The sequence below is a fragment of the Pseudonaja textilis genome, chromosome 5, assembly GCF_049901715.1.
Source record: "Pseudonaja textilis isolate UNSWEBS1 chromosome 5, rPseTex1.2, whole genome shotgun sequence".
NCBI classification, from domain to species: domain Eukaryota; kingdom Metazoa; phylum Chordata; class Lepidosauria; order Squamata; family Elapidae; genus Pseudonaja; species Pseudonaja textilis.
In genome coordinates, this window is record NC_141994.1 from 7,967,735 (window position 1) to 7,982,205 (window position 14,471).

A 14,471-nucleotide genomic window follows, 5' to 3' on the forward strand; every position below is an offset into this window, starting at 1 on the left:
TGCATTACTAAAAGTTGCATGAGATGCTGATCCTGAAAAATGGGCAGGTTTGACTCCCTGCTTTTTAATGGCATGATGAAACAGCATGAATAGGAAATTCCAGGCTGGGATTACAGAGGAATGAGCCATTTCAGTGTCTCTTAAAGTCCTTATTTTTCTTTACCTTGAATGTCATTCATCCCATTTCTGCATTAGTTTGCAAATTTTTGCTGGAAAAAAAAAGTCACCGTTCTTTTTGTGCAGCTGACTTGAGCAATCATTTAGTCATTTTCCCTAAATTTCCAAATAAAAATTCTGGGAGAACTGTCACCATATGAAGGGTATCACCTCTGGAAATTTGGTGGGAAAAATGATACATTCCAAGGAATGAGAACAAACTAGGGTTTTCAAAGTTGGTGGAAATGCACAGATTCAAATTATATAAGAGCCATGGTGGCACAGCTGTTAGAGTGCAGTTGACTGCCAGCTGACTGAAATTTGGCAATTCAAATCTCACCAGGCTCAAAGTCGACTCAGCCTTCCATCCTTCTGAGGTGGGCAAAATGAGGATCCAGATTGTTGGGGACAATATGCTGACTCTGTAAACCACTTAGAGAAGCTGTGAAGCACTATAAAGCGGTATATAAGTCTAAGTGCCATTGCTATATATATAGCTGTTGAATCAGTCTTGATTCCTGGCTGGAGAATTCTATTCAGTTTTTTTGGCAACATTTTGGAAGTAGTTCATCTTTCCTTCTCACTTTGGTTGAGAGGAGTGGGTGATTGACCAAGTCTTAGAGATAGCTTCATGCCTAAAACTCTAGAACTCACGTTCTCCTGCTTTCTAACCTGGTGCTTTTAACTATTAACATTGTTGGCTCTTAGATGATTGCTAGATGACAACATGAGGTTTTCTATTTCTTCCTGCTGCCATCTAAAATCATCTAGAGTTTTTCAACCTAACTTCAGGAGCTTTCATGTCTTCTATGAACAATCTGTTTAGACTCATTTATAAAGATACATGACAAATATCACTTAAAACAATTTTTGTTTTATTCTATTTATTCTAAAGTTAAAGAAATGACAACTTCTGTGTTGGAAAAAAATTATAAGGCAGAAATAATTGTTTTAAATATCATACTCTAACTCTGTTAATCTATAGTTAATAATAACACATAGTAACTTCCACTCTTCTTTTCATCTTGTGTCTTGCGAAGACATTGTTAACCTTAACAGTGACATATATTTAGCTTCAAGTAGCTTGAAGCAGTTCAGCTCAGAGGTGGGATTCAAATTTTTTAACAACCAGTTCTGTGGGCATGGCTTAGTTGGTAGGCGTGGCTTGGTGCTCATGTGACTGGCTGGGCATGGCCAACTCAATATCACTCACATCGAGGCACGCATCCCCTTGCCTGGCTTCTCATGACTGTGGAGATGCTGCAACAGTCGTAGGTGTGAAAAATGGTCATAAGTCACTTTTTTCAGTGCCATTGTAACTTTGAATGGTCACTCCACACAAGCAAAGTACCAGCAAAGGAGGGGGAAAAAAACTCCAGAGAAGTTCCTGAGACAGGAAGTCTAGTCCTGCCAAGAATGTAATAAGGGTTAACAGAGAGGCAGTTTCTGTAAGCAACACCAGAATGTTTCCTTCCTGCCTTCCTTACAGGATTAGGCCAGTAATTTCTTCTAACAACCGGTTCTTCGAACTGCTTAGAATGTTAACAACCAGTTCTAGCAAATAGGTGCAAACTGGTAGAATCCCACCTCTGGTTCAGCTGTAATGATTCTAAAGTGTTCTTTGCATTATACGAAGGAATTAGCCTATCTCACTAGCAAATAATTAAGTATATTTTTTCAGTTACATGCTATCATTTAGTGTGTTTTTTTTAAATGCATATCAATACTCAGAGAAGGAAACAAAAAAGGGAAAGTTTGGGAGAACCAAGACAGATAATACATGAGTATCTTTGAGTGCTCCAAATGCTCTTTTTGTTTTTGAGATTGTAAGGTTGAGTAGACCTAATGATTAACAACGGAAATTTTGCTTGCAACACCAGTGTGTACTAAAATGTGTAGTGGAAATATGGAATGGTCTTGAATGGGGAAGGAAGAGCTTGTAGCAAGTCAAAGGTCAGATAAAAGGGGCCTGAGCCCAGGCCAAGGAAGTAACATGAGAAAACATCTCAGACAAGCCCCTCCCTACTTCATATGAAAATGGAGGGAGAGAGGAAGCACATTCAGACTTGCAAGAGTCTATTATTGTAGTTGTTACAATGACAGCAGTCCTCACCTATATATCTTTGGTCTTAGTCTGGTCTATCTTGTAGGGCTAACCAACTACACCTGGCTTTGTAGATTTCAATACTTGGTTTTGCTCCAGCTAAGATCCTTGAAAAAGATTGGAGAAAATGTAATTGTCTCTGCATTTTGTTGTGTTTTCTTAGGTCTTCCTAACTCTTTGTTTAAACAAACAGACAAATTCTTATCAATGGTGTCCACAGGGAAGGCAGATACCAAAAATGGAATCATGCCATGTGATAATGAATCGTGTGATGAAACCTCTACCCTTTTCAAATGAGCCCCATGACACTTCATGCACTTGGGAAAGGCCTGAGCTTCCTGGTATCATTTTGACAAATGTGATGGATTGAGAAGATGCCTTTGAGTATTAATAATAATACTTTATTTGCGGTCACAGACCAAAACACAAGTACAACAAAAGAAGATAATGGGAAAATGAATCATGAACAATTGGTCACCAAAAACTTGACTAAGGGGAATTACAGCATTCTCCTCTGATGGTTACAGCTCTTAAAAAAAAAATTGGCAACCTGAGAAGTGATGTATGAGGAGCCATCCCCTAGACAACATAAGAACAAATTGCTAACATTGGGTCTAGAAGGGTCTGTTTCAAGGAGAGACAGTAACTTAGATCTGCCTGCGTTATACATAGGGCAATATAAAAGGACATGCTCCACAGTTTCAACCTCAGCTCTGTCACAGGGGCCTAGCCGCTCGTTAACCGGGAGCCTCTTAAATCACCCATCCAGTAGTGCTGAGGGCAAGACATTAAAGAGAGCTAGAGAGAAAGCTCTTCTATACTTGGGAATGGTTAGGGTATAAAAATAGGAAGCCATCCTCAGTCCGTAATTATTAAATTGGCTGAAGATCAGAGGGGAGCAAGTTTCGTTGGCTCTGGCTCGTAGATATTGCAGGTCACAAGCCATTGGACTATCCTAAATTGGGCGTCCTTAAGGCTATAACCTCCCAGGGCATCCCCCATAAAACCTAGAAGGTGTAATTTCTTCATCAGCTCCCTCTCCCAATGAGAAATATGAGAGTCAGCAAACACCAGGGAGAGATAGCTACCAGGAACTGCCAGAAAGAGCACCCGAAACCACCATTTAAAGGTGTTAATCCACACCATACATTTGACTGATCGAGTGCCCAGTTCCAGATACATCGGAGCAAACCCAACACAAGGAGGAAGACCCAGAAGTTTTCTAAGAAAGACAGCCTGGGTTCTTTCAATACAATCCTTGAAGCCCCGTATCCATATGGGAATTCTGTAAAGAGTTTGAGCCACCTTTGAGTATTTCAATTTATGAAAACATGTATTTCCCAATTAATTAGGGTGTTGTTTCAGAGTAGAGTTAAAATGCTTCTTCCTTTCCTTGGTTTCTTGTGAAACCCAGTGGTTCTCTTGGAAGCTCAGGCACTGCTACAAGTTCACACTTTGCAGAAGGCTGCATCCTTATTTAATCTGTTTTAGTCAACTAATTTTTAAAAAATCTAATGAGACCGGAAGGTTTATATTTTGAAAAACACCTCTACCACATAAAGACATTCTCCAGTCACTGGTGTTCACAGGGGGGTGGGAGAAACAGCTGATTACACTTAGGTCTTAACATAATTATATCAACGATGCAACTTACATTCTTGCACCAGAAAGCAATTACACAATCACATCATTTAAGTAATGACATCATGATGCATTTGTCATCACTTTATCAGATCCTAAAGGTCATAGATATTTATGCCTCCAGCCATTTCATATAAGTTATACAATAAATTCAGAGAAATGAAGCTTCTCCTCAGGGGCACCAAAATAATTATTAAAACCCTCAAGCATCTGTAAATATGTATCATATTTCAAACTATATAAGCAATACTGTACTTACAGGTAGACTTAAGATAGAGAGGATGATTAAGGGAACTGCTTTGAAAGGTCTACACCAGGGGTGTCAAACTCAAGGCCCGCGAGCCGCACCTGGCCCACAGTGTGGTCGGATCCAGCCTGCGCAGCCATCCTGGAAACTGTAAGGGCCTGGCCCCCACTGCTTTGCCCTAGTCCAGCCCATTCCGGCATGCTCACAGGAGGTGTTGGGTGCATGTGTGCACAGGCCCAGCCCACCGCCTCCCCATGAGTGTGCGGGTTCATAGGAGGAGGCAGGGGCAGGTGCGTACAGCCCATCCCATCCCATCCTGGCATGCACACAGGAGGTGTTCGGCCAGCGTTGTCTTGGCCCAGCCCACCACAACCCAACGTGGATACAACCAGGTTGCAGATCAGCGCTGCTCCTGCACCAGCATCTCCAGCCTTTCATGCATGCGTGTGTGCGTGGGTGCATGTGCACATGTGGGGGAGGTTTCTGTCAGCAGGGGCTCCACGAAGCAGGTGTGGTGACAGTGGCAGCACTGGCAGCAGTCAGAATCAGGGGGAAGGCACGTGATGCGGACCACCGGATGTGTCTGCTCTATCCCATATGGCTGGGACAAGGCAGGAGGCTGCCTGGTATATCCAGCAAGCCAGACTGCATACCTCTCCCCTGCACCTCTGCCTCTGGCTACTGCTACTGCCATTGCCCCAGGCTGAGACAAGGTGAGGCAGGAGGTGAGGCGTCTGCTGCCAGACACCATTGGCCTGCCTATTCTGTCCCCTCTGTTTTTGCTTGTGGTCGGAGATCAGGTCACCTCAGGTCATCTCAGCCACCTCCTTGGCCCTTTCATGGGTCTTGCCCTTGGCCTACATGAGGAACGCATTCCTCTCACACACCCCTTGCATGCCCGATGCACCTCGGCACTGCTGTGGGCTGCTACTATCATCAAGCCCACCAGCAGCTCACGCAGATCCATTAGGCCACTGCCATCACCCCCTGAAGCACCAAGCCCACCCAGCCTGAAGGAGGTTAAGCGGCCGGCTAGAAAGCCCGCGTAGAGGTGCTAGAGCATGCCAAGCCCAGCAGGCAAAAAATGGCAACCACAAGTCACATTCCCATCAGTGCTGTGGCCGCCCAGGCCCATCCGGGTTCATGTGTCTCCTCCCATCTCTGCTGGGCCTGAGTGGCCATGGCACCGATGGGGATCCTGCTGGACCTGAGCGTGCTCTATCACCTGTATTTGGCCTTTCTAGATGGCTGCTTTGTTTCCTTCTGGCTGGGCAGGTATGCTGAATGGTGGTGGCAGCCCACCGTGGGGCCAAAGTGCATGAGGTGTGCAAGGGGAACACACTCCTTGTGCAGGCCAAGGGCAAGACCCGCAAAAGAAGATGACCTGCTCTCCAACCACAAGCCAAAACAGACAGTGGGACGGACCACTCTGGCCATGCCCATCCCCCCTGCCCCCCGACGGACAACCACAGTGCTGATCAGGCCATCAATGAAATTGAGTTTGACACCCCTGGTCTACATTAATTGTGAAATTACTTAGATTTCAATAACTATACCAAGGGGCTATTAATGATCACATTGATCACAGCAGCCTGAATCACACAATAGAATCCATAAAGCAAATAATCTTCCCTGGTTTTTCTTTATTATATCTGTTTAAAATCCTTCCTCTGTATAGCAATCAGGCTGCCTGCATCAGGCCAGGCTTTTTAATCACCTGGATCAATTGCAACAATTACCTTACAGGCCAGACATCGATCTCAGCTATTTTGATTCCACACCACTGAATGTAAGGTCCCAAATGAACTTCAGTCCTTTTGAAATGTGCACAAATATTATGCGTCAATGCAAAAGATATAACTCAGTGACATTGAAGATTTTAGGATTCATCATGATTTTCTTTTACTGCCTACTTTCCAGATACATTGTGAGTGCATCTTCTGAGAGCACAAGATTGGGGAAGATTTGCCTAGTTAATTGCTGTTAGCAATTTGGAAAGGGCCATATTATTCTTTGAAATAAATTAACAATCCTCTTCCCAGTATTTAAACAAATTAGATGCAGTCCTTCTTCAGTACAGCTATTGGAGAACATTAAAAGCTTTCTATCTTGATTTGAAACCTTGTCAGTAAAAAGACCTCCTAGCTCATATTATTTTCCTCCTGTCAAAGCAAAATGTGGAGATTAGTCCATTTTTCAAAACTCCATTAAAAACCTTAATTCTTGTTTTTCTTCTACCATAAGCCATATCACTATCTCAGGATTGAACTAACAATATTCAGTAATGGTTCTTAAAAATCAACAGTAAACTATCTAGTTTAAGACCAGAGTTAAGTCAGTGTTATGTTGGTTCAACTTTCACAAAGGCAAAAGATTGAAAGCTCAATGTTTCAATAGATATACTGTAGCTCCATTTCTTGTCATCCTGTCAGCTGTGTTGGCTGACAGCTTTGCTTCTGTCCATCTCCATTTGTCCTTGATCTCTTCAACCATAACGCAGATGAGGAAGATGGCGTACCTTTGGTCGAAAAAGATGTTTAAGTTCTAATTATCCGCTGTCTTCTGGAACTTCTAAAATTAGCTACACTCTTAGAAGGAACTGTTGAGTTGGTTGCTAAGTTATTGGTAGGATGAATTAAACAAGATAGTGAAGAATACCAAAAATTCCCTTTTTGGTACTCTTTACCATTTTTTTGCTGATCAAGATCAGCTTTTTGAACAGCATTACAATTTTAAAAGTGCAATGTATTTTTTATCAGCTACGTTAGCCCCAAACTGGATACGTTTGAAAATGTCAAGATGGTGGCTACAATAGTATGATTGAATGCTCCCTCCCCCTCCATTTTAAAAATGTTTATTATGTGTAAGATACACATAAAAATCAGGTGGAGCTTCATCCACACCATTGTGGCTACCATTTTTACTTTTTTAAAACTATACCTGTGGACGACTCCTGTAGAATATACTCAGCCAGTTCTTAGCATATCCAATATGAACCTGGAAACTTGGTCATTTCTACATTGGAAGAAAGGCTGTTTTCCCATGCCTTATACTGAAAGTTAGTTATTGGGAGTGGCACCCTCCATCCTATCTTCTGCCCTTGGAAAATACGATTAACCTGAAGTCCTTTCTTCTGGACTAGAAGAAAACTTGAGCTAGAGTTCACAAGCTGCTGTAGAAATCAGATTAGGCCAGCTGTTCCATCTCTGTTTTCTAGTGCTGTTCTGTGGCCTTGTGTGATTTGTGTGTGAAGCAGGAACAGAAAAATCACTGATGGAAGGACAAAAATTAAGTGTATGTAGTAATAACAGGGAATGTTGGACTGCCAGCTTCCACAAAGATTTGGGATGTTCTCCACTGGCTGTTCCTCTATTTCTTCCGTAAACTGGCAGTAATTCTTTTACCCATAATTGATGCCTGATCAGACATGCTGTTTTTCAGCACACTGAACAGGATAAAAGTATTCCATCAGCAGTATACTGAGAAAGCACAAGGAGTGCCCTTTCAAAAGGTTCCAAACCTAGTTAAGCTTTGCAAGGGGAAAATGTAAATGTTAATGTTTAAAGGAAGGGATGAATAGCAATTAAAGTGGGGAATTGAATTGATGAACAAAGACAACAGTGAACTTTCTGACACTGCTTCAAAATAAACATGTATGAATTTGCTTCACTCAGCTTTCAGGTGATTGCAATGAGGGACTACTAGGAAGTTATATGTGGAGCAAGCATGGTTCATTTTGGGCAAATACAAAGACTTATTTTAAAAAATTTAGAAAATCCAGGGGTGGGATTCGACAGGGTTAACTACTCGTTCGGGATTTACAAGCTTCCTTGCACGCTGTGAGCCATGTGCCTGTAAATCATCATCAGCATGCTGTGTGCAGAGACGCAGCCTTTAAAACAGCCCTCTTTTCTTGCTTTTCTAATTGCAGCTGTGCCTCATTTGGCAGCTGAAGTTGAAAAATCAGGAAATAAAGATCGGGTAAGACCCCAGGTGGGCGGGTGGGCAAAAACATCAGCAGACATAGAACTGGGTTCTGTGTCTGCTGCTCTTCAGAGCTACCGGTTCTGCAGAGGTGGACAGAACCGGTAGAAACCCACCCCTGAGAAAATCCTAAAAGAGAGGTTGGTGTGATAGGAAATGAGAAACATCACAGTCTTGTTGACCCTGTGAGTAAAGGCAACGTGGTACCTGCTTCAATTTCTACAAGACTGAAGCATAAGATAGTTTCTTTTCCTTTCTTTACAATTTGATGAGCTTCCAATAAATGTAGCCGGTATGTAAGAGTGTCAGAGATACTGCTACATAGCTATATGGCTGTTTAATAAAATGCCACTTCCATTTAAATTATATGATTCAAACTAATCAATAAGAATAAATGGCATCAAAGAAATATAGTTGTTTATCTGTATCCGACATCTAACGCTCATCCACGAGGGCTATCCACAAAATAGGTTACGTTTTCATCTGTAGCAAGAAGGGGCGGAGCTATCGTGGCCATCTTTGGTCTGTGCGTCCACCGCTCAGTCTTCATCTATTCGTGCCATTGGGGGTTCGTATCATTGCCCGTTATTTCATAGCAAACGTTTGAAATGTGTGCTGCAATTGAAAATCCCGCAAGTTGTGACGTGCGATCAGTGATAAGGTTTTCGTTGGCAAAAAACCATAAACTGCTTGAAATTTTTCGGCAACTGTGTGAAGTGTATGGGGACAACATCATCACTGAAGGTGGAGTGCGCCAATGGTGCATTAAGTTTAAAAATGGCCAAACTATGGCACTCGAGAAGTCCTGAATGCTTTAAAGTGGGAGATTTTTCCTCATCCGCCCTACAGCCCCAATCTTGCACCAACCGACTACCACTTATTTCTGAGGATGAAGACCTGGCTTGGAACACAGCGCTTTGACAACGACACGGAACTGCGGGAGGGCATGACTGACTGGCTCAAATCTCAGGCGGCTGAATTTTATGACAATGGAATTACAAAGTTTGTTCACCGCTATGATAAGTGCCTCAATTTGTTCGGTGAATATGTTGAAAAGTAGTATTTAAGTGTCACTTTCAAGTGTATATAATAAAAATTTTTTCCTACACTTTGTTTTTTTTCTATCGCAAAATGTAATCTATTTTGTGGATAGCCCTCGTAGATTTTTCAGGCCCCTATATGGTATATCTAAGGTATAACTCCACAACAGGAATCAAAATGAACTTTCTATATTAAATAATAAGCATTCATTTGTGCAACTGACCCATAAATGAAGAGAGCTCATTTGGTATAGTAGTTAAGCTAGAAACTGGGAGACCGGAAGGTCTAGTCTCGCCTTAGGAACAAAGCCAGTAGGGTGACCTGGGACTAGCACTCTTTCTCGGTCCTAGGAAGAAGGCAGCCTTCTGAACAATCTTTTCTAGAAAACTGCAGGCAAGTTCCAGGAGTCAAAAATTGACTTGAGATCACAAACACACACACACACACAAACACACACGCATGAAGAAATGCTTTTAATCTTTTCTTTCTATCATTTGTTTTGTTTTTTTAATCTCTACAACTGGGGAATAACTAACAGAAAGGAAATTGACAGAAAGGAAAAACGTAAACTCTGGGCCACAAGTTTGACCATTGAGCTCAAAACCAATCCTTTCATCCCAACATTAATTATCAATTAAAGAGATAGAATAGATGGTATTCCTATGTTTGAAAGAGCAGACTTGTGCTGGTACCCAAAGCTTTGTCTGCACATGTTATTTTTAGGCATCATCGTGATCATCATCATCTTCATCCTCATCCTCATCCTCATCATCCACTAACGTCACTCTCTTGGGGTTTTGTGGTCCACAAGGCAACCATCACCCCCTTGGGCATCTCTTCCTACATATGTTGATGCCAAAATGGGCATGATCGCATTGCAATGAAATCACTGTCTTTTTCTATTTGTGTAAGTAGCATGTAAACATATAAATGATATACGTTTGTATCACAATTTCACAATGAGTATTTCATCACTTGTCTCCGCCTCACCCCCCTCTGTGCCCAGCCCCTGCGTTGACTCCTTTTGATTCATTGCCAATATTGTTCAGCTCTTCACTATAAAATGGTGGCGAACTAAAAAGAAGAGGCACATCTGCACATTTTATCACAAACATCACATTCATTTATGCTATCATTAACATAATATTCATTAGGACATATCCCTAAACCGTAATAGAAGATATTACACATAAAGGCCTCTAGATAGTACTTTCAGAGAACAATATTTTACTCCTAGAATGAAACTTCTGCAAGCTTTAATGAGGGAGAAATAATAACTTCAGAAGCACAATTTAGGATTTCATCAACAGCAACCCCTAATAAAACACTTTAATAGCTTTTATTGGACAGAAGTAGATTATATGCTCTAATCAGGATATTCTACCTGTTGCCATTTTAATCAGGTTGATTTGAAATCTGGCACATTTATAGAGTTCATCAAGTTTCGGGTTGTTAACAATAGGAGCAATATTTTTAAGCACTAAAATCCTGAAGCTTTAAACCTTTGTTTTAAATCAATACTATTTTAATCACAGTTCTCTTGTGGAATGTGAAAAACAAGTACATTACAGCAAAACGTAATTCACTAAACCATGCCCCCATTAGTGATATATAGTGACTTCCTTGTGTCAAACAGTCTTCATTTAAATTAATCAGAGCCTTCTTCAGGATTTGAGGTCTCTGTCCCCTTTTTACATTTGTCACATGATTGACAATGTATAACTGGGGGGGGGGGGGTTGATCACACATCATGACTACCATCTTGGTTTTTAAAATTCTCCTTCCACAGGAATCACCGGGATTAATTGCAATTATTCTGGCACAAGCATGACTGGATATCAATGTATCATTATGTACATCACTAATGGGCAAAGGAATTAAATTGCAGCATGCCATTTTATATTTCAGTTTTTTGGGAAGTACTGACCTGTGATGATTGCTTTGCTGTATAAATGGCTAAAATTGGAATTCCTTGTTGCTGCAGAGATCTGATAAACCTTCCAATTATTTCATCTGTAAAACAGAACAATGTCATAGTAGTTTATTAATGCTATTAAATTCATATTTTGGAATATAGTTAAATATGTACCCCTGTTATTAATCTCTAAAAGTTCATTTTTACATAGTTAAATGCAAATTTCACAATACAGGGGAGAAACATTGCCTTGCCCTAAAACTTTTGGCATATCATCAGATGCAAGAAATCTTTCCAAAGATTAAGCATTGTGGAAATGATTCAGGATAATTCCAACAGGGCTATCAAAGAGCTTCAAAGAAAATTATTGGAAAGTATAGGTAGTCCTCAAGTTATGGCTGTAATAGAGCCCACCCATCATGGCCATAAGTCATGATGGTCATTACTCTGATTATCCCCATGACCAACCCAATTTTACAACTTTTTATGTGATAGTCATAAAGCAATCATCTTCGTTATTAAACAAACACTGCAATAATTAAGTCACCCAATGGATTGATGGCTGTAAACAGCCATCAATGCAAGTCACTGAGCAGCAGAAATCCAGTCACTTGTCCATGAAGTGGTGGCAGTGCTGTCCATTGGAACTTCAGGAAGGTCTATCATAATTTCAAATCACTGAGGAGTGATCAGACTTAGTCAAGGTCAGGCTCAGGCCCACATATGAGACAGTGAGATCCAATCAAGTCCAACACTTTATTTGCTTATATCTGTATCTGTCTAATCGACAGAATATTGCCAAATTAAACCCATAACTAATCTACTATAGTTATCCTGAGAGATCCTAGGGCAGGGGTGTCAAACTCAAGGCCCAGGGGCTGATCTGGTCCATGGGTTGCTTAGGTCTAGCCTGCCTGACTGCCCTGGAAACAGTGAAGGACTGGCTTGTGGTGCCTCTGCCTGCGAAAATGGAATTCGGGAGGGCACACTGGTGCCCTCTTTTTCACTGGTATCACGCATGGGCCACCACAGGTACCCCAACACAAGTGATGCCAAGCTAGCCACATCTATCCCATTCCCCCGAGGTCAAACACAACCCTGATGTGACCCTCAATGAAATTTGTGCTGCTAAGCAAAGCAGTTGCTACATGCCCTATTTTGCAACCTGTTTTTGCAATGGTTGTTAAGCAAATCACTGCAGTTACGGAGATCATTCAATTGTTAAAGCAAAACTGGCTTTTCCTGTTTATTTTGCTTGTGGGAAGCCAGCTGAGAAGGCTTCAAAATGGAAATCACATGACCTTGGGATGCCGCGAGTTTCATAAATACATGCTGGCTACCAACCTGCAGCAGTTTGATCCTGTGACTGTGGAGATATTGCAGTGGTTGTAAATGCAAGGACAAATTGTAAGTCTCTTCTTTCAATGCCACTATAACTTCAAACCACCTGCAGTTACTATAATGTTGCCCATTTGAGTCAAGCTGCTATTCTTCACATTTTTTCTTGGAAAGAAGGGCTATCAACTTTGATAAATTTGTTGATTTACCAAAAGATTGGGCAAAACTCTCAAATAAAGCAATGTAACTTGAACCAAAAGAAGGGATATTAATTTATATGCAAGCTGAAGTCACATAATGGACCCCTTTGGAGTATACATTGTTGATTTTGATTTGTAGTTTTATTCTTTTATATTCTGCTATTGTTCTTACATTTTATTAGTTTTCTTGAGTCTTCCAAAGAGCGGTTAAGCAGGTATGTGTAAATATGTAAATTAAATACATCTATACATAAATTAATTTACAAATATGTAAATTAAAATAAAAAAAACAAAAATATCCTTATCCTGCACAATAGACATTTTTCCTTTTCTATTTACTGATCCCTTGCCAAAGTTCTTCCCCATTTTGTAGGCAAGTTTATTTAATCACTTACCATTTTCCATGAGCTTATTTTGAATGGGAAGTTCATCATTTCTGCATGAAAACATTGAAAGGAAAACTAAAATATTTCAAAAGTAACTAATAGGTAAACATTTTGCATTAAAAAAGCATTTCACTTAAAAATTATTTAACATGCTTTCAAGAGGAAATATAAAACATATGGTTTAATATTGAAATATTGTAGCAAAGATATCATGTTGTATTTATCATTATCAGTGAATGTTTTGACAAATGAAATAATCCTGAAATAAATAGGGAATCCATTTAAAGGAACATTATTTGGGGCAGAAAGTGCTGACAGTTATGAATATATAAACTAAGCACAATTTTTAATATGTCTCAGAAGCTAGGCCTGCTTTATGCAATATTAAAACAACTTTAGTATCATTTAAAATGTCATATGGTGGCTTATATATTCCAGTGACTTGCACTGAGTCTGCAAAATGGAGAATAATCAGCACAGCATAATAGCACAAAGATAAGGGTAAATTAACCCTTCACCTGATGGACAATATTTCAAAATATGATGATGATGATGATGACTACGATAATGGCAACAACAACAATATGATAGAAATGCACCCAGGTAAACATGCCATGCCTAGTTTGCGTTTTTTTATTTACGATTATTTCCTCCCTAAGGGATCAAATGTTTGGGCAGTAATTTGCTCTTTCAGAAAGAAAAGGGAAACTGGTTAAAAATAAACTGACAGCAGAAGAGTTTTTATTGAGTAAGACAGATAATCGGGTTTTTGCCAGTCTTAATAACCTAGGCTTCAGTAGAATGATTTTTACCCAATAAGATTGCTGTCAATGCTTATAGAACAGCCCAAAATGAGAGATCATGGCAAAAAAAAGAAACCAAATGAGAGAGAAATTTCTATTTGAGATAAATAGATCCATTCAATGTGTCCAATGGATCCTACGTTGCAGGGTTTTTTTAGCGTAAGCATAAAATCTGGAGCTGTTTTTTCAAGTCGGTTCTTTTCAGATATGTTTGAATTTCATTTATTGTACAAGTAGTCCTCAATTTACAACTATAATTGAGCCCCAAATTTATGTTGCTAAGTGAGAAATTTGTTAAATGAGTTTTGCCCCATTTTACGACTGTTCTTGCTACATTTGTTAAGTGAATCACTGCAGCAACTAGTAACATAGTTGTTAAGTGAATCTGGTTTCCCAATTGATGTTTGCTTGTCAAAAGGTTGCAAAAGGTGTTCACATGACCACAGAACACTAGAACCATCATAAATGTGAGTCAGGTGTCAAGCATCTGAATGTAAGACACATGACCATGGGACTCTTACAATGGTCATAAGTGTGAAAAATGGTCATAAGTGTCTTTGAACCATCACTAAGTGACGGACTTTCTGTATCAAGGAAATCTACTTTCACTATGATTGTATTCCTCACTATTGGGAAGTGAAATACTCTCTTCTGAT

General features: G+C 40.2%; 1 protein-coding gene across 1 annotated transcript in view; it reads right to left on the reverse strand.

The window, feature by feature from the left end:
- LOC113445083 (V-type proton ATPase subunit S1-like) overlaps positions 1-14,471 on the reverse strand; it is a 57,625-nt gene that overhangs the window by 17,084 nt on the left and 26,070 nt on the right. The window contains exons 5-6 of the mRNA XM_087935631.1: positions 13,022-13,062; positions 11,101-11,186 (exon numbers count right to left, since the gene is read on the reverse strand). Of these exons, the coding sequence (XP_087791757.1) occupies positions 11,101-11,186; positions 13,022-13,062 (127 nt within the window). The remainder of the gene's footprint in view (positions 1-11,100; positions 11,187-13,021; positions 13,063-14,471) is intronic.